The sequence below is a fragment of the Archocentrus centrarchus genome, chromosome 20 (assembly GCF_007364275.1).
Source record: "Archocentrus centrarchus isolate MPI-CPG fArcCen1 chromosome 20, fArcCen1, whole genome shotgun sequence".
Classification (NCBI taxonomy): Eukaryota; Metazoa; Chordata; class Actinopteri; order Cichliformes; family Cichlidae; genus Archocentrus; species Archocentrus centrarchus.
The window spans coordinates 23,534,272-23,559,799 of record NC_044365.1 but is presented as its reverse complement, the minus strand read 5'-3'; the positions used below and the strand labels follow the sequence as shown (position 1 = coordinate 23,559,799).

Sequence of the window (25,528 nt, the reverse complement as noted above, 5' to 3'; positions counted from 1 at the left end):
CTGCCTATTTGGCATATCCAAAATGAAAAAAAAAAGATGAAAAAAGAAGAATTTTAGGGTCAAGATGCATACATATAAACCTTGCAACTCTTCAGCAGCCTGCACAGTATTGTCACACAATAAAATATTTTCTACTTCGACTGTTTTGGGTTGGGATTTTTAACCAGCTGCCTAAAGTCCCGCTTTCCCACCATGTTACTGCATCAGTAATTCCCATCCGCCATTTGCTCTTCCTATCATGTTGAGTGCAGCTAGTGAGCGCTCCACTGACACTCGGCTGAGTCATTTGTTTACTTTTGGGTCGCACATCACCAGCTGCTACAGTAGCACCACCTCCTCGCGTGTCTGTGTGGCCTTGTTGTATTACACAGTGTGTTTTTTGCCTAAAGTAGTGAAACACGTTCGTTGTTTCCACCTTTATCGGGAAGAGCGTTTTTTTTGTTTGTTTGTTTTTTGTTTTTTATATATATATAATTTGTAAAGTGTTCTTTGTTGGAGGTTGTTGAAGTAGCTCCCTTTTTAAGTGCTGAATCATCACTGGAGTCTGGCACCTGCTCTCGTTCTCAGACATGTTTGGTCTTGTGTCGCTGAACGTGCTAGGACACATAAACTCATGGCACTGATATGTCTTTGAAATCATCATATTACACTTTAATTATTTTAATAACATAAAAAAATGTATACTGGTATTATTGTGGACAATATAATGTGGTACAGCCCACTCTAGTTTGTGAGTGAAATTTTAGTATTTTATTTATATGTTCTACTTCTTTCATTTATGGTCTATGGTAACAGCTTCATCTGTAAACTACAGTATAGTGCACCTGCTCCTATTGAGGTTTTGCAGACATATGACTGCTTAAAAATGTGGCATTAACTTTGTCTGCCTTTTTGGATGGGTCACAGTCAAGGTGACAATGTAGATCAAGTGAATAAGTCCCCAGTCACACAGGCTGAGAGACCGGTCCATGACCATCTGGCAACCACCACAGGGAAAAAATTAGTATTCCCTGACTGGTTGTGAGTGGTTGCTGGAGGTTGATGGCAGTTGCTGGGAAAATGATTGCTAAACTCCCAGTCACGCAGGCCAACAGACTGGTCAGTGACCCCCTTGGGAACCACCTGTCATTAGGGAATAATGTGCATTTCTCATCTGCTGGCAAAAACCTCCTTGTGATTGCTTTGCTCGCTAATATATCCCTGCAGTCATCGTTTGAATGGAAGTGGCAGACATCTCTACAAAAACTGGCTACTCTCTGAAACAGTGAAAAGTGCAACGTAACGCAAAGGTTGAGAGTAAAAGTTGTGCCTCATGTCATGTCCTGGGCTGTTTGCCCAGCGTTTTGTGTTAATAGTTTATTTCCTGAGTTTGTCCTCCCTGTATGTTTGTCATGTTCCCAGAGTTGTGACTCGTCTGCGTGTTCCTTGGTTGTTCACTTCCTGTTTTATTCTTGCCAGTGTGATTTCCTTGTGCTTTGTGTTTAGCTTTGCTTCCCCTGTGTAATTAGTTTCATTTGCCTCACCTGTTGTTCCCTGCTGTTTCCTCTTGCCCTGATTACCCATTGTGTATTTAAGCCCTCAGTTTTCATGTGTTCCTTGTCGCGTCGTTGATGTTGTGTGCCCGTGTGTTCCTGTGCTCCCTGTGGTTCCCCTTCGTCTCCCTTCTGAACGGTTTTTGTATTTATTTTTCCCTACATTAATAAATGCCTTTAAGTTATGCCCATCTCCGGAGTCCTGCATGTTTGTCCTTCCTCGTCCGTTTCCTCCCCGGCCATGACACCTCAGCACTGCAGCCAACATGTTTCAAAAGTCACACCTTCTACTTTGAAGGCAAACCTTCTCTATTTACCATTTGTGTTACACTTTGGCAAGTTTTCCTATCACTGGACTAAAAGTTTGCGAGTATTTGCAGACAAACATGAAAAACTACAGGCAACGGTGGCGAGCTGGTAGCAACTAAAGCAACCACCGGGCAGTTTTTGTAACTAATTTCATCCAGTGATAGCCACTAACCTTCAGGAACCACTGCCAACCAGCTGAGGAGTACACATTTTTCCCCAGCAACTGGCGATTGCATAACATCCCATATGATGGATAACTTGAGAAACCTCAATACACAGATACAACTAACAACTAGTCCTATGAGAATCCTATGAGAAAACTAAGGAGTACCGTAGTCTCTGGAGCTTGAAAAAGGCGACTGGACTTCTTTTTGTTTCTTGAAGACGTTTCACCTCTCATCCGAAAGGCTTCTTCAGTTCTCAACCAAATGGTGGAGAGACCCAGGTATTTAAACCCCTGTGGGCGTGGTTATGACCCTCTATTGATCATGTGCGTGAACACATGTGCCCAGGTGTGAAGGGGGCGTGGGTCATATTTAATCAGTGGTTTCAGTTGAAACCAATTTAGGACTCCGCTCCATTGTTTCCTGTGGCCTATTGAGGTCACTGGAACAAAGGTGTGAATGGGGGTTGAGACGTCTGGGAAGGGAGCTCAGGACAGCACTGTAAGCGGGGGAAAGTTGGTGACGTAATCCACCTCCTCTGTTCAATGATGGTTGTTCACAGTGGACATAGATGGCTTCTTTCACTCCTCTTTCAAACCATCTGTTTTCCCTGTCCAAAATGTGAACATTGGTCACCTACAACATTTCCAAACACCTCGCCACCATCTTATCACCGCTTGTTGGCATCACACCCCACCACATTGAAAACTCTACAGATTTTACTAACAAGGTCCAGAATCTTGTACTGGATCCAGATGAAACCATGGTGTCCTTTGATGTGGTTTCACTTTTCACTTGCATACCCACAACTGAGGCAGTGGAGACCGTCAGAAGACGACTACAGGAAGACGATTCCTTACTGAACAGAACCAGCTTCACCCCAGATCAGATTTGTGCACTTTTAGATCTCTGCCTTACCACAACATATTATAAATACAATGATGGATTCTACAGACAGAAGCATGGATGTGCCATGGGCTCCCCAGTGTCTCCCATTGTAGCCAACCTTTACATGGAGGAAGTGGAAAGTAAAGCTCTTGGTTCTTTCAAAGGGATGGCACCTAGCCACTGGTACAGATATGTAGATGACACCTGGGTCGAAATCAAAACCCAAGAAGTGGAAGCCTTCACTCGTCACATCAACTCAGTGGATAAATACATACGTTTTACCAGGGAGGACACCAGAGATAACAAGTTACCATTCCTGGACTGTGCGGTGCTTATCGAGGAAGATGGAAGCCTCAACATTGAAGTTTACCGGAAGCCCACACACACAGACCAGTATCTCCTCTTTGACTCCCACCACCCTCTGGAACACAAACTTGGGGTGATCAGGACCCTACAACACCGTGTGGAAAGTGTTCCCTCTAAGGCAGAAGGGAAGCATAAGGAACACACACACTTTAAGAAAGCCCTCAAAACATGCGGTTACCCCAACTGGGCCTTCATCAAATCAGCTAAGATGCACAGGAATGAAGGCCAAACACAAACTACAGAGAATAGGAAGGACAAGAGGAACAACATTGTCATCCCATATGTGTCAGGCTTGTCAGAGAAACTCAGAAGAATTTAAAAAAAAGCATGACATCTCAGTATACTTCAAACCAAGTCACACCCTAAGACAAAAACTGGTTCATCCCAAGGACAAACCCGCCAAACACAAGATCAGCGATGTAGTGTATGCTGTTCAGTGCAGTGAAGAGTGCTCGGACCTCTACATTGGTGAAACCAAACAGCCTCTTCACAAACGAATGGCACAACATAGAAGAGCCACCTCGACAGGACAAGATTCAGCAGTACATCTGCATCTGAAGGAAAAAGGGCACTCTTTTGAGGATGCCAATGTTCACATTTTGGACAGGGAAAACAGATGGTTTGAAAGAGGAGTGAAAGAAGCCATCTATGTCCACTGTGAACAACCATCATTGAACAGAGGAGGTGGATTACGTCACCAACTTTCCCCCGCTTACAGTGCTGTCCTGAGCTCCCTTCCCAGACGTCTCAACCCCCATTCACACCTTTGTTCCAGTGACCTCAATAGGCCACAGGAAACAATGGAGCGGAGTCCTAAATTGGTTTCAACTGAAACCACTGATTAAATATGACCCACGCCCCCTTCACACCTGGGCACATGTGTTCACGCACATGATCAATAGAGGGTCATAACCACCTCCAGGGGACTACGCCCACAGGGGTTTAAATACCTGGGTCTCTCCACCATTTGGTTGAGAACTGAAGAAGCCTTTCGGATGAGAGGTGAAACGTCTTCAAGAAACAAAAAGAAGTCCAGTCGCCTTTTTCAAGCTCCAGAGACTACTATGACCTGGATGAATGAGAATCTACACAGACATAAGGAGTACCGTAGTACCACAGAAAAGAAGACATCAAAAAATATGCAACATGAAGGGTGAAAAAAGGCCACTTCCACTGAAGCAAGATATCTAGCTTGTGGATGCAGACTTCACCATGTTCATAATCTGTGCTGTAGTATATCAATCCTAATACTGCTGCACATTTCAATCGCCTCTGTTGATTTATAACCACTATGAGATGCTTGATTACCGCTCAGTCCTGATATCTATTGGATGACAGAGGGCTGTGGAAAAATACATACAGCTCAGCAGCCAGTTAATCAAATCCCACATGTCTGGGTATGTTAGGCGATGGCGGCTGAGAGCCAGCTGTAAAGAAAAGACCCGACAGCATAGCCTTAAAGCACATCTACAACGTACATATTGAAGAAAGGTCACATATCAATCAATATATCCTGTAACACTCCTTAATTTGCATGTACATGGAAGCTGTTTCCCTAAAGTGTGTTGAGGAGGGGGTGGAACAGACTCCCTCAAAGCCTGTCATGAGCCCCGAGTGTCCATGTTAAACTCTGCTCAGTCTGATCACAGTGTTCCTGCTAGATTTGTGTGTGCATTATTAGAATCGTGATAACACCTCAGCAGCAGTTAGACTGCTATGCTTTCCCTTTATTAAATCCCCAGAGCTGCTCATAACTTTTAAATGATTCATATTTCTTTCTTTTATTATTTGATATTGCAAGTGTTGCTGTAAGTACATTTTTCTTATAAACAACACAGGGCCTTGCAGCTGGAGAAGAGCTGCCTGCACAGCCTGCAAACTGTGGGTTTTTCAGTAGTTGTATTGGGATTCAGGACACTGCCAAACAGAATAGAGATGCTGAACAGAATTTTAACAACAATCCTAATTGAAATACTGATCGCCACGCACTGGAGTGTTAATGCACAACTGAGTCAATTTCTGCTAATTTTCTGTTGGCTACAATCTTTTCAGGAGTCAATAAATTCATTATTTAAATTATGCTTTTTCTAACTTTGTGTAAACAAGGCATTAACCTTTCAGAAAGATTTGATAAAAATCTTTCTGCCTCTTTCATCAATTAAAAGCACAGCAGTCCAAGGATGTACGCTGAGACAAAATTAAAGTGTAAGAGTGCTGTTAAGCTTTTTAAATGCCTCTGCCTTTTGGTTAATTTACAAGCGTGCTTTTGAATTGCCTCGTTTTCAAGGCAGCAAACTCAAGGCTGATTAGTGAGTCACCTCAGCAGGAACATGTTGGAAACACGTTAGCCAGTCCATGACCTCTCCTGTTCTTTGGAAGACCAGAGAGTCCTCCCAGAAGAAGCCACTCAGACGTCAGCAACAGGGTCAAGGTGACAAAATGGCATGGTTGTTTGAATGAATCTAAACCGATGCTCTGTCCAACTACAGGCAGACAAAAAGGGTTTCCAGACTGGTGGCTAATGGTGGAATGTTTTAGGCTAATTAGCGTCATAGCTGCCAGAAGAAAAGTAGAGCTGCCAAAATATAAGTTTAATCACCTTCATTTAAACTGTACTGTTTTTCAATAAACTTCAATTTGATTTTTTTTTACAACCTGTTTTACTAACCAATATTATTTCATAATTATTTATTCACACACACTGAGCTCAATAATGAATCCCTCTATACTTAAAGTTAAATTAAAATACTTATCATGCAGTTTGCCAAGAAAATATGGTCTCTCAGCTCCTTTGTTGCCAGAAATAAACTATTTTTATTATATGCAATTCAATTTTTTTTCTACTACATGTATTGCAGTTGCAAGTTGTGATAGCAGAAAAAAAAAAGCTTGAGCTGCTTCTAATCTTGTGCTTCTATGTTTTTGCTGTTATATTATTTCTAGGGATGGGAATCAGGAACAGGTTCAGAATTACCCAGGGTTATCAGTTCCTTATAACAATGTTGGGATGTTTTTCTGACAGTTGCACTGACTGGGACACATGGTGTATAAAAAAAAAAGATGGCGTAGCCTCTGGGTCTGAAAGGTAAAGCCCATGATGAAGCACCTTATATGGACAAAAGATTTGGGTCACCTACACATTGCACCACAACAGCAACCCATGCCTTGAAGCTCCCTGCAGACAGTTTTTTGTGCTGATGTTAATGCCAGAGGAGGTTTGGAGCTCTGCAGTTATCAGATCAGCAGTGTGTTGATGACTTTTACTCACTATACACCTCAGCACCCTATGACCCCAGTCTGTAACTTTAATTGTGTCATGGTCTGTGGGTTTTGATAGCTTATTTTGACTTTTCTCTTGGGACTTATTAGTTAATAGTTTTGAGGTTATCTTTATTTCTTTAATCCTGCATTCTTTCTAATATTTAGCAGTGGGGGACTCAGTAACTTTCCCCTGATAAGTTGATGGTCTTAATCACCAGTTTTAAGTCTTCTTTAATAACATTTAGTGCTCATTTTGTACATTTTTGTCCCATTTATTATAAAACAGCCAAGAAAACAGGGTGTGGTTATCTAGTCATGTCACAGTGCTAGTCAGACTTTTATATACAGTCTTTGGTGTGGGCCTTCCTTTCATTTTACAAAGAAAACTTGTCATGAGTCAATAAGGGAGTTGGCCTACAGGAAGAATTAATGAATATGCTCTTATCAAAATCCATCACTAATTATCATTTCTTTACTCTCACATGGCCAAATTAACTCAAAATAGGTTTGGGCAACTGCTGAAGTATGTCAAGGGTGGACTTGTTAAACCAATATGGAAAAGGTTGTGTATATGGCCATAAATTCACACCACTACTTAATATACATTAACTGCATTATCAGAGCTTGTTGCTGCAGACTTATTTTCTCCGTCTGGCTTTCATGTGCTCTCAGACATGCAGGATGTATACACCCACACACAGCACGCTATCACTGTCTCTCCCACACAAACACATAGATCCACTGTGTTTATTTTTAGATCTAGACATATATATGGGGACAGCTTTACATATGCTATATAAATACAGCCACATTGTGTGGCTGTATTTGATCCAAATCTTTCCTCTGACATGGCATAATGTGCAGTGGGGCTCATTAAAAACAATAACTCTCAGCCACACTCTGACAATGGAGACTTAGTTCACACACACAAAAAAAACCACTCTGAGAATTCAATGAGAGAAATGCACTTGGGGAATATGAGCACTGACTCATTCACAAGAATTTGAAGAATAAATTAGCCAACTTGCAGGGAGAAAAATCCAATGAATAATAGGGCAAGTTCTGAGCTTCCTATATTACTGTATTTGTTAACCTAATATCCTGGAATATGTGTGTATATGAAAAAAATAAGAAAATAGGCTACCTAAGGGCATCCTCTTGTTCTAAATATACAGAATATGATGCAGCTCGGTGTCTATATGAATCATCAGAGCTGGGGAGGCACAGGAGACCTATATCCATCTCTTGCTCATGATAAAGTTTATGATGATATGTGCTCTGCCTCCTGATCCTGGACCAGTATGTGATTTTTAGTGTAAATTGGCTCAAGCCACTGAAGCAGTGAAATGAATCCTTTAATCTCTCATCCATCTTAACAAAAAGACACAATTATCACTGTGGCTGCTATAATACATCACTCTTTGGATATCTGCCACTCTTTTTTTTTTTTTTTTTTTTCTCAAATCACAGAGCAGTGTCTGAGGCAGGGCTGGAAGAACAAACCAAGGGTAATGAAAACTCACCCCAGCCAAGTCTGAATATGAAGCAGTATGAAATATGCCCTCTTTTCCTGAGGAGCATATAGGATGTTATTAAATATTTAACTGGGTTTAAAATTGCATGATCCTTAAGGGTGCGTTTGAGTAATTTTTATGTGTTAGGAAACTATTAAAGTCACATGAAATCTGATGCATTGCTGGTGACGTAGGAGGCAAAAGGTGGCTATAGTAAAACACACACACACAAAAGTGTTGCAGGAAAGATTTTTTTTCCACGAGGCCTGAGAGGTTATGTAACTTTTCCTGTTCAGATTTCATCCAGTCTGCTACAGCACAGGTAAGTTTCGGCGTGTGCAAGAAGCTGGTGATATACTGTTTGCAAATACGAAGAATATGAGTCTCAGCAGGCATTTTCTGAACTTTTGCAGAGAGCAACTGTTTATATTAGTGATCCAGCCGAAAGGAGACACTCGGAAGGATTTAGCACCACGGACAGAGCCTGTCAGGGACTATAAAGACTTGATATTTTAGAAAATAGTAATAAAACAAAGTGGAGCACAGCTGCTTACCAAATTTTCTGTCGGCGAGGGCAGGTGAGGAGCAAAGGCTGACAGCCAATGCAGCGAAGAGGATGGGACACCACACTGAATCCATACCGCTCCTGCCTATACTCCAATCCATCGCGCACCTCCGCTAAAACAGCATGTTGTTTAACGCCAAACTCAAAGTGTCGGCTGCTCGGAGGAGACTCTCACAGAGAGAGCATGTCGGACGGCTCGAGGGAGGAAAAAAAAAAAAAAAAAAAAACGGACATAAACTGGAGCCGAAGTCGCTAAATTGCAACACAATACAGGCGTTGTTTCAGCACCACAAACAGCAACCAGCCACACGGAGGAGCCCCTCCTAAGTTTCTGACGTCAAACACACACGGTGAGGAGGGATGATGCGTGCAGCATGCAACAGAGCCGGGAGGGGCGGATGGATGGAAAGGACCGGAGAAGTGAATGATTACTGCCCGAAAGCCGTGCAGGCAACACAACAAACCGAGGAAAACAAACATACAAACAAAAACTTCAGATTAATTGATACGTTTTATTTCAAATGATGACAAAATACTCTATCTTTAGGCACTTTGTTATTAGCAGTCTGTGGTGGACAAAAGGAGAAGCAGCAAGCCTAAAGTCGGATCATCAAACTAATTTATTATTAGACAAATATTTCCCGAATAAATACAAAATGCAGTTTTTAAAATATTTCATTTATTAAGGGAAAAAAAGCTATCCACACCTCAGATCAGGTATTACATCAGGTATAAAACTAACAGCATTTCATAAAAAGAACATCACACCAACAGTCAAACATGGTGGTGGTGGTGTGATGGTCTGGGGCTGCTTTGCTGAATGACTTGCCGTAATTGCTGGAACCATGAATTCTGCTCTCTACCAGGCAATCCTGAAGGAGAATGTCTAGCTATCAGTTTGTGCCCTGAAGCTTAAGTGCACTTGAATTATGCAGCAGGACGATCAGAAACACACCAGCAAGTCCACCTCTGAATGGCTCAAAAAACCAAAATGAATGTTATGGAGTGGCCTAGTCAAAGTCCGGACTTAAATCCGAGTGAAATGCTTTGGCGTGACCTTAAAAACCTTCCAATGTGACTGAATTAAAACAAATTCTCAAGGAAGAGTGGACAACAATTCCTCCTCAGTGATGTGAAAGACTCACTGCACAAGCCAGTGTACTCCTAGTGCCGGTTCCAAGACTGGATAAATGGGAAGCATAAAATCTTTGCCAAGCCAAACATGCAGATCAAGAATGAGATTTCCATACCGGCTCGGTCGGGACCTGAGTTAACAACCACCACCTCTGGTGCAGTTGGCCAAAAGGATGATGGTGGAAACTGCTACTGTTGGCCAAAAGCAAAGGAAGAGCAGAGGGGGCAGAGGAGGTTCATAGATGTATTAAAGGAGGACATGCAGAGGGCTGCTGTGACACAAAAAGATGCTAAGGATAAGGTGAGCTGGAGGCAGATGATCCTCTATGGCAACCCCTAAAGGGAGCAGCCGAAAGAAGGAGGATATGTATGAAATTATATATAATTAGTTATCAAAATTATAACTATTTGTAAAGCAAAGCTTGACTTATGTGCATTGTTAATAGTGATTAATGTAGAATTTACTCTTGAAGTTATTAATCAGTGTGATACATTTTTAGAAGCCAATCATACTTTGTGTGCAAACTCTTAAAAAAACAAAACAAAAATCAGCTGTTACAGCCGTCAAATTTAGTGTCACAATGCAATATTCGCCCCGAAAAAGTATGAAAAAGGCCATTTGAAGGGAGAACAGTGAGCATTTTAATAGCTTTAAAAACCAACAGTTTACAGTAACTGCCGTGGCCTTGAAATAATTTCACCTAGCTCTGGTTTTGAGACGAGAAGCTTCAATTTGCAGAAGAGTCAAAATATTTAAAAACAGTATGTGGATTCTGAAAGTGCGAGCCGTTCCTCTTTAAGAATGAAAGGAAGTGAGAGGATGATTTATGGCTTGTTTGTTCTGTTATTACTCTGCAAAGCGCTGCACAGGCAAGAAAACATCTGAGGCGGAAATAAACATCAAATTTAGGCTGATTTATACATTATACGTTTGTTTTATTCTGATTAGTAGCAAACTGCGAGCTGACAGAACAGCAGATACATAAACACAGAAACATGATGAATTCATGTCATTTTTTATTTTTTTTAAATGTGGAGAGTGAAAAATTAAAAGAAGAGCCCTACATATTTCTTCAGTCGAGTACTCAGTATTTGTTAACATAAACATACAAAGCCTGAGACACGACTCGAGTAATGGATGCCATCAAGAAATAAATACGATGCAGAAGTGTAGCACGCCTTGGAAAATGTAGTAATCCTTGCAAAAAAAAAAAAAAAAGGGCTGGGAAAGTTTTTTTAAGCAAAGTAGATCAAACACAAATGCAAAGCAGAAAATACAACACAAAGACTCATTTTTTTCAAATATGAAACTCATGAATGCAGAATCTCATTCAAAGTCATCGCAGAAGATTCATAAATAACCCTGTGGAAGAAAAGGATTAAAGAAAGTTAGACATAACAGCTTAAACACCAAAAAAATCCTTAATCTACTCACAAATGATCAAAACAAAACCATCTGATTCCCCCCACACATACCTCTGGATGTCTGTGCTGTCTGCAGATGTGACTGCGTGTTTGTGGAGCTGCTGCTGGACGGACACAGCGGCGCTCTTCAAGCCCGGTTTAGACTTTCCGGCTAATGGACAGTAAATACGTTGCATCATTAGAAAAAGAAAAAAGAAATTGCTCTGAACTTTTATTTGTCATGGAAGCTCACCGTGTTTGATGACCGCCAAGACGTGCAGGACCGCTGCGAGTTCAACGAGACTGCTGATGGCCTCGGAATCCAAAGATGTGGAGACCTCTGCCAAAAACGCCCTAAAAGAAGCAACAGCAGACCATTTAACTCTAGAATACTCATCGTTGTTGGAAGCTAATGAAAACGAACTTTAAATACTGACCTAGTAACAGACTGTGATTGGAGGATGACAGACAGCAGGATCCTGGACAAAGGAGGCATGTCATCCACTGACTCCGGGGTGATCACTGCCTCAGGATGGGTAATCTTTAAAAACACGACAACAATATTTCCAACAATTCCTACATTAGTATCAGAAAATGAAGGATATTTGTTAATAATCTCAATGCTGCCTTTTCATTGCTACCCTCCTCTGCCAGCTCACACCTTCTGGAGCAAATGTTTCTTCTCCACAATTATGACAGCAAACAAAGTGGAGAAGACCCCACTGAGAGGTGCTCGATCCCAGGTTTGGGCCACTTGGAGGAAGTCTGTCAGACCAGGAACAGCTGACTGACACAGCTGCATCAGAGCAGAAAGAGAAAATGTTGTGGCAGTTAAATTACCAGAACAGCCAGGCCCATTAGAACCTCACAGTATGTCAGAAATTCAAGTCTAGAATTAAAAATAGCACATTTAATAGACAAAAATCCAGACATAATAAAACAACATACCTGTTTTCCTTCCTCTGGATCCTCCCTGAGGCGACGAGCAAAGAGCTCTATAATCTTCTGGAAAATATTGGCCACCACACCTAAAATAACACTGGTTGGATCCTCCTGATTCTCGTTGTCGTCCTCAGGTACATAGCTGTTTGCCACCTCCTTCAAAATTGGCAGCACTGCAGGGATACACAGGTAGCCCCCCTCTGAAACACACAAAGGAGAACAAAGTCTCTAATTCGGGTAAAGTAGGATACTCAGGAGTGAAATAAAAGTCCTGGCATTTCTCACTGTATGTACAGACATGGAGAACAACTGAAAACACTCACCTGAGAGGAGGATGAGTGAGCACAGGTGGAGGATTTGACCCTTGAATTCCACATCGCCCAAACCCACGAGCAAAACATCACGGCATACTGTCAGGAAGCTCTGATTAAAAAAAGCATCACCATCACAAAAACAACAACAAACAGATTATACTCAGTCTGCATGTTAGTGGAATCTTAATTCTTACTGGTCACTGGTGGCTTATAGAAGCTGCCCCAACACACCAACACAGGCAGGCTTATGTTCAAAATTCAGATTGACAAGGTAAAAAAAAATAAAAATTACAAAATGAGATAATAAAGCCATTTCACCATGGCAGCATTAACAGGGGGAGGCATGTACAGAGTGTGTGTGTGGACTGAAGCAGAACAATCAATGAAGAGTCTAAATTTACCAAGCAGAACACGAAGTCCTGGGAGCAGCAGGAAAGAAGGCTCCGCAAAAAGCTAATGTTCTGGATAACAACATAACTCAGCCTCGGTGCTTTGTGCTCGGGTGAAAATGAGTGAGATGACAATCTAAAGTGGCAATTTATACACAAGGAGATGCGATTTCATCTGCCTGCAGAGAAATCTGTTGCTTGGATTGACTTTGCTCTAAAAAGATCTTATAAAAGATCTTACTGCTAAGGAGCTGTAAATGTACAATCATCCATCCACACCAGCCACATCCATCATAAACAGACCTCGGATCTCACCTCAAAGCATCGGCACATTTATGTTTGGAAATTTCCTACACACTAATGGGTATGGCTGCCCGCGTGCTTGAGATTCTTTTATGAAAAGATCCCCATCACATGAGCCTAAATCACAAATTTGTGCAGCAATGGAGAAGAGACTCATCTCCTTTTAAAGGAAACCACACACATTTTCCTTGTTTGACCAAATTAAATGATGGTGTTGCATAGCCTCAATATTTCAAGCCCCCTGCTAAAAACGTAGCTCAGCATGTAAGCTGCTTCCCTAAATAATATTTTCACAAAAATAACTGGAGTTCACCTCAGTTATCTCTGCAGCCAGTGGCTGTGGCTGAGACTTCTCTGAGTCCTTGCTGTCATCATCGGTACGTTTCGCCAGAAAGGGCAGCACCCTGTCAGCTACCCATGCAGCCACATGCTCCAGAGAGAGCAGGTAGTCACGGCCATCTGACAGCTGGAAGAGAGAGGAAAGGTTTCATTTTTTTTCCTTCCTCCTTTATCTTTTGGAAATTATCCAGAAAAAAAAAAAAAAAAAAAAAAAAAAAAAAAAAAAAAATCAACCCATGGCCATAACTAGCTCACAAATCTAAGGGTGTTTTCACACCTGCGCCATTAAATCAAACTCTGGTTCGTTTCCTCTCTCGGTGCGGGCCATTTGCGGGCCAGATGTGAGTACAGTAATTGCAAGTTTGAGCTAAACGCCTTCCCATCAGGTGAGATTTGCATTCTGGGATGCGACAGAGCACCACAGATGTGCAGAGTCCAGATTTGTCTGAAATATTGCCCTGATAAATATGAACGTTATCCACTAATCCAGAACCCAGCAGCTTCTTCCTGTATTTACTTTAGTTTCTCCTGACACATCTGGCTAATAAGTGGCCTGAACGTTCTCACGTGGTTTGTGAACCAAACAACCAGAAACAGCTACGAGGTTATAAACTCATCAGCTGATTCAGAGTAAATGGACTGTAGGTGTGAAAACAGCCTAAGCCTTCTGAGAAAAAAAGTGTGAAACAAATACCAGATTTTTCATTCTCCAGAGCTGTAACTGACAATGGTTATTACTTATTCATCTCCTATTTGTTTTTCAATTACTCAAATATTCAATTAATAATTTAGTTTATGCAATATAAATGAAAGTATCACAAGTTGCACAGCTTCCTAAAATGTGTGGTTTTGTTTGACTCTGGAAAGTCTGCAAACAAAAAGCAGCAGCACATGTGCCCGTTTCAGATGCTGAAACTTAAGAATGCACCATGTTTTTAAACTAATTGTCAGATTTGTTGCTGATTAGTTTTCTGTCAGTTGGATTAACTTTTCAAAAAAGTAAAGCGTCCTTAACAATTAAGGTAGAGAATCTATTTTATATAGACATCGTACACTCCAGAAGAGAAAAGGTCATATAAGGCAAACGTAGAGAGTCTCACGTTATGTTGCAGATGTGCACCAAGACGACCGTGGGACTTTAAGGCTTTCAGTGCCGTCTCCACTCTGGGATGTTTGGGATCTTCTGTGGTGGAGCTGAGATGAGTATAGAGCACTGACTGTTGAGACAAAAATCACAGAAAACATGCTTATAGAGGAACTATTTCAAAAACATCTATTCACAGCAAGTTTAAACTGGTAACGCATAATGCTGAATGCCATCCAGAATACCTTCCAGTTCCCTAGAACTGTATGCAGCTGCTTCAGTGGTTTCGGACCAAGACCCAGGACCTTCTCACGTGTTGAAGCGTGGCTGAAAAGGTGCTCCAGGTAAGCCAGTGCCAGGTCTGGTTTGGCCTCCACCGTCTCCATGATGCACACCTTTCGACCGCTGGTCGCCTTGTCCTTAAGATGACACAAAAAAAAAAATAAGAAAAAAAAGGGAAAACATCAAACTTTTCTTAAAAAAAAACAATTAAAAAAAAAAAAAGTCAGAGAAGTCAAATGATTTTATTTTTGAACCACACAAAACATGCTCAGCCTTGGACAATCATTTTAAATTCAAATCAGTTTCATTTTACTTGAGTGCCAGTTGCTGCAATATTACAGAGAGAACCCAACGATCGGAGAACCCGCTGTGAACAAACATTCGGTGACAGTGGGGAGGAAGAACACTCTTAACAGAAAGAGACTTGCTGCAGAACCAGGATTGTGGCGGGAAAGCCATCTGTCATGACTGGTTGGGTATTGGAAGGAAAGAGAAGAGGGGAAAAAAAATAAGAAAAAGCACAGAGACAGACCACAAACAAACAGGACAGAACACAAACTATGTGAGAGAGTAGACAAACGCTCTGGACAAGAAACGGTTCCAGATAACCGCAAAAGGCGTTAAAGAGAGGTGTGCTCAGTGCATTATGGGAACACCTGCAGCAGCTGACTAACTAAGGGACAGTTCAGGGTCACCTGATCCAGCTTTATCAAAAAGGAAAAGTTTTAATCCTAATCTTAAACTATCTGAGGTTCTGGAAAAAGACACAGGAGATTTTAAAGATCTCAGGTGTCGTATAAACTGACCACCTTCTTGGGCAGGGACTCTGTGAGCCAATCAGTGATGAGTTCAAGGATGTCAGCAGCCTGGCCCCAGCTACAGATGCAGTCCAGCAGCTGGCTGTACTGAGCTGGAACAGCTCCTGACTCCATCCTCCTTAGTCTGGAAAGGACCCCACAGCTAGAAGTGATAAAGCAAGATGGAGAGGATTAAATAGGAAAAGACAACAAAAAAACTAAAAATCTGAGTCACATAGAGAATAAAAAAAAAAAAAAAATACAACTACTGTTGCTCACCTGAACGTTGGAACTGCAGCTGGGGGCATGAATGAGGCCAGCTGTATAAGAGGAACAGTAGCTCGCTGATCCTGGAAAACAAATCAAGAGTGCTTAGATTTATTCACAAAACAGCAAAACTACACCAACACCACACTGCAGCGGATGTACCTCAAAGGCCTGGAAATACTTGGACATGACGGTCCCAAACTTGGCACATGTGTACTTCTGGGCCTCTTCGTTTTGTTTCAGGGCCTTCGAGACACTTCTCCACAGGATGACCACGACCTCCAGCAAACTGGACACAACGGCCATGTCTTTCCCCAACACGGCAGGTGCAGCCTGCTGAGATGAACAAATACACACAGAAAACACAACTTGAACGTGTGTCTCAGCACGCTTTCTTTTTACCGGGCTGATACAAAAACAAACCAAAACAAAAGAAAAAAAAAATTGTGTGCGGGGGTGGGGGTGCATGAAAGAAGATCTGAAATTAGTACTGAACCAATAATCTGATATTGAATAAAACTTTTTTTTTTTCTTAAATAAATCAAGACTAGGCACATGTAGGTTACATTTTTGGTCCACCTTTTATGATTATATCAGATAAGAAAAAGCTGAACTGCAGCTGCAGACATATTTGGGCTTAATATGGTAATTATTTGCTCTTCAGGCAGTCTTTTTTGTTTGTTTGGTTTATTGAATGCTGAAAAGAATATTATGCAACACAGATGAACACTAACATTAACCTCAGGAGCTGAAAATAAAGCATCTGAAAAGTACTGTTCCACCAGTGGCCACGTGAGTCTGGCTCTAACCCTTTAGAGCAGAAATAAACATGTTTACACCCTGGAACAAAAAAATATATTGATCTCTGTAGCCAATTCATCTCTATCCTCATAACCGTGTGAGTGGTTATTTTTATATAACTATATAGGTAAACTAATCATGCATTATTAAAGGCAGGGCTGCTTTGACTGACAGGTGGATGCAGACAAAGCCGGCTGTACCCACTACCTGTCTGCTAGGCTTCACCTCCACTAATTAAAGTCAATCAAGTGGACCTAGAGACAATGTTGGTGTCACTGGTGCCTTTTGCAGCATTTTAATGCAATTATCGGACTAATAACAATGCTTTCTCTTTTACTAGCAGCCGTCTGTGTGAGGCACTCATGCAGTTCGTGGTTGCAGCTTTCTAGCTTTATTTAATAACTTAGCACTACACCTCATCTAATTAATTAGATAATACGGTCATTTTTGGCTCTGAGAAACCAACACAGCAAGAGCCAAAAAGCTAAAGTCTAGGCTTTAAAACAGGATGCAAACAATGGGTGACAACAACTCACTCAGTCAAAATATTAACTGCACAAATGCAGAATTTATCCCTGAGCTGTTTTACAGATGTACATAAGATGGTCAGTGAGTTTGCATAATAAAAATCAAACACTGCTCTACACACACCTAAATGTCTCAATATTTACTTTGTGGAGCTAAAGACATTTTGAGCATTGCTGGTCTGTGTGTTTCCTGCTTACTGTGCTGTTCTCTTTGTTGCTGCCATTGATGTCAGTCATGTCACAGTCAACCTGGATGCAGCTGTTCAGGACGCGACGAATAGCCAACATCAGCTTTACTGAAGGAGAAGACACAAGAACTTAAGATACTGTAAACACAACACGCAAAATTGGTCAGTTGCCGTGCACTTACTTATGTTAGTGGGTGCTGTATGTTTGTAAGCAAACTGGTAGAATTTCCTGGCAGCCATGGGGTTCATTTGGATGAGGGTGATGCAGCGGTTGCACCACTCCTTCTCCGACTCGTTGACAGGGAAGAAGGACTTGAACAGGAGGTCGACGATACGCTTGGAAACAGAATGTGAGTCAATAGCCAAGCGGGCCAGCAGGTGGTCCATGTTGCACACGTCCCAGAACTGGAGATTGGTAGATGCAGGAGATAAATGACAAGCTTGTGTTAACAAGCATCTTCGGATTACTCTGCTCCACTGAAGTACAATAAATGTTTTCAATACTGTTCCTCATAAAAAAAAAAAAAAAAAAAAAAAATGCATCCGTGCCAACATAACACAGTGACAGCCTGTTTAAGCTATGAGAAAAATCAACACAAACGTTACCTTAGCAGCACGAACTGCTTTGACCTTCATAAGCATGTCGAGAAAAGCTATTCGGACTTTCTCTGAGTTGTCGTGAAGGCTGTATTTGACAGTAGGTAAGAGTTTTTCCAGAAGTGGATGGCTGAGAGCGTTGTCCAGGACAATAGTCAGACACTGAGGGAATAACAAAGAAACCATAAATATTATCCCTTGCTTCGTGCAAATTCTGTCTGCAGACAGAGAAACACTAACAATTTAAACAAGGATAGTTATTCTGCATAATTAACTCATTACTGCCAAACTGTCAGGAAGAGGGAAAAAAAGCCACATCTTCTACCTTGAACACGGAGCAGCGGACATCAGGGGAGCTACTGTCAGCCGCCAGCTCTACCACCAGCTTCTTCAGGAAGTCTGTGATGATTGTAGGTGGGAGGAGCTCCCAGCATTTAGCCAGGATCTTGCAGACACCCAGCGTGGCATTGGAGCGCACAGTCGGGTGAGGATCATTGAGGAGGCTCTGAGGATGACAGTCAGGTGTCTGCAGTGCTGGTACTGACAGTTATGATTGTTGTTGCTCTTTTAAGCTCACTTTTAGTGAACTGCAGATTCACAATTGATGAGAAAATTTACAAAAGCTTATTTGGGGGTTGAGAGGTTCTCACCATGGCTGTGTCCAGCTGCTTTTGAATGTTCTCGTCTATCTTCTCATTGCTTTGATCCGGATCGTGAACTGGAAAGGCCTCAGTGAAAAGCAAAGTGGCATTTGCACGCACCTCAAAGTTAGGAGCCTGAACAAATCAAACAGAAACACAGTAGATTAGAAGAAAATACCCAAATACAAGTTTCAGATGGCTCACAGTGAGTCTTTGGGGTTTGACAATACACATAAGTAAAACTGCTCTGCATATAGTTAAAGTAATGTGTGGATTTCCCTGTTATTTCTGGCCAAATATTTTATCACTGTCATTTTTATTTGGAGGAAGGCCAGAAACTGTGTGATTCATGCATACATTGAGAGCTTTCCAAAGTATGGGCCTGTAGAGATTAAAGAGCATCTTGTCCGTGCTGCGACAGTCCTTCCTCGTGTGGAAATAGCTCATAATCTGCATTTGAGACAAGGAGATCAGAGAGGGAACACAGACACAGTATACTATGGATATGAGGACTAAAAATATCTTTAAAGAAGCCAAAGTTTTCATATTGCAGTCTACCTGTCGAACTTTGGAATGGACAGGAGAAGCTCTTTGAAGGAAGATCGCACTCTGCATGAAATCTTGAATGCATAAGCTCTCAATCTTCTCCAAGAACTCTCCACTAGCCTTCTTCCATGCTCTGAAGTAGATCTCCATAATATGAGTAGTCAGAGCCCTGAATGGAAGAGTTTAGTGGTTCAGTAGTTATTAAGATGAAAAGAAATCTGAGTGAGAATCTGTCAGCGAGAAAAGAGTAGGGTTCGTACTTGCTATAAAACTCGAGCTGGTTTTTGATTGTGCCGTGAATAACCCAGATGAAGTTGACGTTCCAGCTGAACAGAAACACCAGGAATCGCTTTCCCTGTGACAATATACACATCATCAGATTGACAGCTCGAGAACGAAGCCGCGCTAATAAAAAAAAAAAAAAAAAGCAGGGAGCGAATCGTGAAAACAAACACACAGCGGCTGGGTATAACTCACGTCATCATTTCTAATGTGAGTAGGGTGGAGAAAGCACTGAAGCAGCATGTCGATTATCTGCTTGTTTTCTTCTGATGTGTAGTCAAGACTCAAAAGCACGTCATGGAGCCTCCACACTCTTTGGATCTCAGCTCCCTGACAGGAGACAAAACATCAGAATGGTTACCAGTTATCAACAGACTGCAGTGAGACCCACTGGCTACTACTGGAAAACATTTCTGTCAGAATGAAAACATGCTCAAAGAGCTGAGGAGCTGACACAACTGAGAGGCTATACTCACTGGTTTCTTAAGAATGAAGCTCTTCTGCAGAGACACAAAGAAAGCAGTGCGCCCAAACTGTTCCCTCTCCTGCAGCCCTTTCTTCCACCAGGCCTCACACAGTGCGTGGATGTGGTTCTGCAGAGGTGCCTCTGACACAGGAAGTGACACCAATACATCTGAAGGAGACACACACAAAGAGACTCTTTATAGAGACACACCAAAACTTCTCTGAAAAGGCAAGGATCTTGAAATGGTAATTATTGGATTGCAGGAGAAGCACATAGGACTTTCTGGCCTTGTTTTCTCAAAATGATCATAAAAGCATTCTCACTGGAACATCTGTGTGATGAATCAAACTGTTTTAGTTCGACAAATAAGCTTAACGTCTGTAATTCTTCTATTATGATGGTTTCTGAGATTGTTTTTCCATGTTTCATAAATGGTAAATGGATTGGTGCTTATAATGGCTCTTTCTACTCTTACTGAATAGTCAAAGCGCTATCATTTATAAGTTATGTATAAATATCTACCTATCTGAATGAGAGGAAATATATTACACACTGCTCATTTGCAATAAAAATAACAGTGCAAGAAACAAACAAACAAATGAGCAAAAACAAACACTCACCTTGAAGCCTTTGGGCAATTTCCAGAAGGCCACTATAGGTGTCGCCATCCTGTAAAACCTTTACAGACACTGTGGCAACAAGCGTCACACTGTCCACAACAGCCACAACATGTTTCTGAAAGTTATTGCACACATGTTAAAAAAAGAAAATTAAACAAAACTATGTGGTCTGTGATTCAGACATAAACATAGGAGTGCTTTACATGTACCTAGTCATTAAGATTACAATAATAACACTGACAAAAATCTAAACTTGGGGTCGTATGGGGTCAGTGAACTGATTGGTAAACCCACTGAGTCTGCAGCAGGCTCCTCCTGCATGCCCTCCTCCTCCTCCTCCCTGCCCTCATCCCAGCGCTCTGGTGGCAACTTCAGCAGGACGTCCTGAAGGAGAGATGCCAGTCTCCTCCACAGAGCCTCTCTCTGCTCTCTGGGCATCTCGTGCACGACCTCCTCCACATCGAAGGGCTCAGTTTTGTCCTTCTACATAGGAATACAGACAACTTTGATTCAACAGCCACATTTAATACAAATGTAATGACTGCCAAAATACTATTGTCCCTAAACACAACATCAAGTAGGGTTAGGCAATTACTCAAACTTTAATTTCTGGGTCAAATCTGACCTGCATGTACTGATCCACCAGTGTGGGTCAAATCAAGGAAAATGGGGGTTTAGGCAATCTTGAAACTGTACATGCCATGTGTGTATTTCTATTTTTATAAAAGAACTGTAGTGACAGTGTTGAAGGGGGGACCTTGACACTTTAATGAGAACTGTCTGTGTTCCCATCATATTTGCCCAGGTTCCTGCAGAAACAGACCCCCACCGGTCTTTGAAGGATCATCATCTCCATCTGAAGACAGTGTTTAATGGTTGTAATGGTTATATAATAAATCCCAGCACTTCCAGGATGCCTTTATTTTCACTTTCAATATAAATAAATCATTATTGCTGGTATGTTTTCATGTCTTGGGTAAAAAGAGAACATGATACTGTGTAATGAACAAAAAGAAAACCTAAAAAAATAAACTCTCTTATCTCTGAAACATTAAAGATTAATCAGCCATTTATTAATGTCAGAGAGGCTATTTATACAGTCTTAATTAATCTGTAGTTCAAAATTTGTTCAAATTCTGGCAATTCTTGGCCTGAATCCTACTGTGAAGCCATTAAATATGAACAGCATGTAAGGGCTAAACATGTCTACTGTCTATTCATTATTCTGGGTGGTTTTTGCCTTGCCTTTTAGTAATACTTGAAAGAACCACAGAGCTGTTTGACCAGAATAAGTCATATACCACAAACATGAAACAATCTGTCCTATTCCGCTGCTGTTCTTATTGCTTACTATCAGACTGTCACAATAACTCTGAAACAAAGCCTTGAGCTGCAGCGTGAGTACCGAGAGGAAGTAGAAAGAAAGATCATATTTCTCTCATATTGGATTCTCTTCATTGACTCCCTGTTAAATCAAAAGGTAGAATTTAAAATCGTTCCCCTCACATTCAAAATCCCTTAATCACCGAGCTCCATCACATCTTAAAGACCTCATAGTGTGAAATGATCACAACAGAGCATTTTTCTTTCAGAGTACAGGCCTCCTGCGTCTATAAAAAGTACATGTGGGGAGCCTTCAGCTGGATTCAGTGGAGAGAGCGAGCCTCTCTACTTTAAAGTTAGGCTTAAATTACATTTCTATTCTTATGTTGCATGACATCAACTTTGTATTTTCTGTCTCTTGCAGGGCTATTTCTTCACAGTACCTTTTTCCAGGTATGTCTCTGGCTGTATGTTTCTGATGTGCGCATACAGACTCTGCCAACCACTGTTTTTGTTTCTTGTTTTTCAGTTCTCGTCTTTTCTCTCTTTCTAAGCTGGCTGAGGCAGACAGCCGTCCACCTTTATCCTGGTTCTTTTGGAGAGTTCTTCCTGTTTTATCCTCCACTGTCTCTAAGTGCTCACTCAAGGGTCTTGGCCTTACTGTTAAGTTCCCTGAGATTGCTTATGTTATCAGGGTTTCTCCTGGCTCAAGATAGGCCTTTGGAGGGTGAAGCAAGACTAATCCTTATAAATCACTGGCCACTTTGTTAGGTACACCTGTTAACACAAATATCTAATCAGCCAATCACATGGCAGCAATTCAATGCATTTAGGCATACAGACATGGTCAAGATGACTCGCTAAAGTTCAAACCGAGCATCGGAATAGGAAAGAAAGGTGATTTAAGTGACTTTGAACGTGGCATAGTTGTTGGTGCTAAAGAGGCTGGTCTGGGTATTTCAGAAAATACTGGGATTTTCCCACACAACCATCTCTAGGGTTTACAGAGAAAAGAAAAATATCCAGGGAGCGGCAGTTCTCTGGGTAAAAATGTCTTGTTGATGCCAAAGGTCAGAGGAGAATGGCCAGACTGCTTTGAGCTGATGGTAAGGCAACAATAACTAAAAAACACTCGTTACAATCAAGGTATACGAGCTCACCAAAATGAGACATTAAATGATTGGAAAAATGTTGCTTGCTCTGATGAGTCTTGATTTCTGCTGTAAAATTCAGTTTGCACTCATTCAAAGTTTGAACTGAAAGGAGCATTTTTATTTGCAGTCGTAGCTAACTGAAAATAAATGGCCTCTATTTTTAATAACCCATCATAAGTATGCTTTCAATCGTAAACTTCACAAGCACTTTAGTCTGTGGAATAGCAGCTGTGTTATTTGCATGACCTGTATAATGTAAAGACTAAAGTATAATTCTTATGTTTAGGACCTGACTCGAACACTTCCTGCATTAACTACAGCTGAGTTTTGTATTGTGAAGGTATGCCATTAAACCTGACACAAAACCAGGAGACGTAACTCGCGTTAAGTTATAGCTTACTTACATGAAGCTGAATAAAGCGAAGGAAATCCTCCACGTTTTCCTCACAGGCGGCTTCTAAAAACGTCTGTCGCTTAGACATGATCCCTGCTTCCAAAGCGATCTGGACCAAACTTAAGATTTCCAGTAAACCTGCGGTGAAAGACGCTGCAGCGTTAGCTCGCCTCGCTGTAACAACCCCACAACAAATATGGCAGTCCGTTTGTCGTTACCGTTAAAGATGATCTTTACGGACACTGGTTTGGGAGATATTAATACTCACAATTATGTACATCAGAACGAAGCAGATTTTGCTCAGTATGTTACCTTTTTACTGAGGATTTTGTGAGTCGGCAACAGTGAGATGACAGCCAGCCATACTAACACTAAACCCGCGCAAATTTGGATAAATTCGGCTCCATACGTCATCACGTTTGTTTTGACGCTTACGTGCAACTGCCATTCCCACCTTTTGCCACTGAGTGGAGACAAACCACTACAGATGTGTTGCGCCTTTAACAGCGCAGACGATGGTCGCTGGGCGTTTTAGTCGCTGACGTCGTTTTATTTATTCAGTGGAAGATTCGCCTCATAGGTTACACCTCACTCACCAGGGGAAAATATTCTGCAAGGCCAACATCAACTCTCACATCGTAATTCAAACAGTGTTTATTACACAGTGTTTGCTGGATTTAATATGCATTCAGGTGATATCAGAATAATCGGAAAAAAGCATTTCCAACTCGGAAAATCCCGTCAATGCCAATTCAAGTCAGAAAAGCAATTAGAAAATGACCTTAATTGTTTGTGATATACACATACAAAAAAGAGAGCGTGGACTGAAGTAAATATTTAGCTAATTTAAAAGCTCTGATTAATGGTGCAAATTCATGTACCCTTTGGCATTGTTTAACTGTGTATGGTATTGTTACTTTACCAGCCTAGAAAACTGACAAGTCAGATAAAGCAAATATATCTTAGAAAGAGCTGGCAGCATGTTGTTCATCATCCATTCGGTTTTCATATTCCGAATTTAAGAACAACTTTAAACACAACAAAGTTGGAAAATTCAGGGACCATCATAGAAGCACATGAAACTGGGGTAAAATAATGCACAACAGCTTTCACAAGAGAAAACTTGTATTCATCAAAAGCCATCAGGCATTATATCATCCAAAATAATAACATTAAGAAGGCAAGTAAATTACATTTGTGTGTGTGTGTGGGAGGGTGTGTGTGGGTGGGTTGGTGTGTTAAGGCACACAGATAACAAGTAATGTATTGAACAGCTCCAACAAAACTTATAACTGCATGGCAAAACATACACAAGCATGACACAGATGCATCATCTTGACACAGGCAGCCCTGCTTGTAAAACGTGAAAACTGTTCATATTTTTCAGTTCGTTCGACTTACATTTGGTTTGAAAACAGTCAAGTATCCTTTGCATAACGCACAGCACTTGTTCATAGTCCTAAAAATGCCCCCAGGTCTCATTCAGATCAACAACTATTGCACAAATCTCCTAAAATATACAGAGCAGTCATTTTATTCTTTGCATATGTGCATTCCGGGTTCATACTGAAGCATTAATAAGAAGAGGTAAACAATAAAATAATACTGCATGACAAAAACAAAAAAAAAAATCTCAAATCTGGACTGCTACTTAAGCCTACTTTTATTTGTTCCTTTGGTTAGAGTTTTCTCAAACAACAAAACTAAACTCTTCACATTTTAACAAACTGGATAGAAAGTCATAAGAATCCTGACAGATTTCAACAGAACACCTCCTCCAAGGTAAGAATAATGCCATGAAACCCCCTGCAAATTCTTGTAACTATATATATTTACATAAAACACTCAAAAAAAGAGACAAGGCAGTACGTGTGTTTGAACACATTACAATATGTTACAATAGCTTCCAATCAGGATCATGAAAGAGTAACAGGAAATGCTGAAAAAAAGACATGCTGAAATTGTTCCTGTAAAATAAATGGGGATCACATATAAATACAACAGAAGCATGTGCCCTTAGATGAACAAGATAACTATGTTACAGCTGAGAGGTGATGCCACTATGTGAGGACAGGATCTTGAATACTTTTTACGGCTTGAGGCGACAAACCATCTTCACTTAGATCATACCTGCA

The 25,528-nt window shown here is 41.1% G+C and overlaps 3 protein-coding genes across 10 annotated transcripts in view; all 3 read right to left on the bottom strand.

The window, feature by feature from the left end:
• ptprn2 (protein tyrosine phosphatase receptor type N2) overlaps positions 1-8,830 on the bottom strand; it is a 171,711-nt gene extending 162,881 nt beyond the window's left edge. Inside the window, exon 1 of one of the 2 annotated variants that reach the window (XM_030756189.1) lies at positions 8,589-8,830. In XM_030756189.1, the coding sequence (XP_030612049.1) occupies positions 8,589-8,700 (112 nt within the window). In that variant the 5' untranslated portion in view covers positions 8,701-8,830. The remainder of the gene's footprint in view (positions 1-8,588) is intronic. The other variant, XM_030756188.1, reaches the window with a different exon arrangement.
• A 1,854-nt stretch (positions 8,831-10,684) lies between these two features.
• Positions 10,685-23,848, bottom strand: ncapg2 (non-SMC condensin II complex, subunit G2). 5 transcript variants are annotated; one of them, XM_030756522.1, is made up of 27 exons: positions 23,706-23,848; positions 23,404-23,531; positions 20,817-21,005; positions 20,523-20,637; positions 19,913-20,070; positions 19,632-19,766; positions 19,415-19,509; positions 19,167-19,323; positions 18,966-19,058; positions 18,618-18,743; positions 18,293-18,472; positions 17,977-18,129; positions 17,553-17,775; positions 17,381-17,478; positions 16,017-16,190; positions 15,867-15,937; positions 15,597-15,750; positions 14,754-14,927; positions 14,525-14,641; positions 13,399-13,551; positions 12,403-12,502; positions 12,086-12,279; positions 11,799-11,933; positions 11,575-11,678; positions 11,391-11,491; positions 11,210-11,309; positions 10,685-11,096 (listed from the first exon to the last, which is right to left on the bottom strand). In XM_030756522.1, exons 2-27 carry the CDS (start codon positions 23,479-23,481, stop codon positions 11,045-11,047), a joined length of 3,429 nt encoding a protein of 1,142 aa, XP_030612382.1. In that variant the 5' UTR covers positions 23,482-23,531; positions 23,706-23,848; the 3' UTR covers positions 10,685-11,044. The 5 variants fall into 5 exon arrangements, with proteins under 5 accessions (XP_030612382.1, XP_030612383.1, XP_030612385.1 ...); XM_030756523.1 differs by having other exon boundaries at positions 23,662-23,803; XM_030756525.1 differs by lacking the exon at positions 23,706-23,848 and having other exon boundaries at positions 16,017-16,187; positions 23,404-23,617.
• Positions 23,849-24,164: 316 nt separating this feature from the next.
• Positions 24,165-25,528, bottom strand: part of esyt2b (extended synaptotagmin-like protein 2b) — a 40,683-nt gene continuing 39,319 nt past the window's right edge. For all 3 annotated transcript variants that reach the window (XM_030756526.1, XM_030756527.1, XM_030756528.1), the window contains one exon: positions 24,165-25,523. In XM_030756526.1, the coding sequence (XP_030612386.1) occupies positions 25,454-25,523 (70 nt within the window). In that variant the 3' untranslated portion in view covers positions 24,165-25,453. The remainder of the gene's footprint in view (positions 25,524-25,528) is intronic.

Coding starts and splice junctions, on each gene's coding strand:
- ncapg2 (XM_030756522.1), bottom strand. CDS start 23,481: ATGTCTAAGCGACAGACGTTTTTAGAAGCCGCCTGTGAGGAAAACGTG. Junction 15,751..15,866: donor GCTGCAGTTCCAACGTTCAG/GTGAGCAACAGT, acceptor TATCACTTCTAG/CTGTGGGGTCCTTTCCAGAC. Junction 11,934..12,085: donor ATCCAGAGGAAGGAAAACAG/GTATGTTGTTTT, acceptor GCTCTGATGCAG/CTGTGTCAGTCAGCTGTTCC.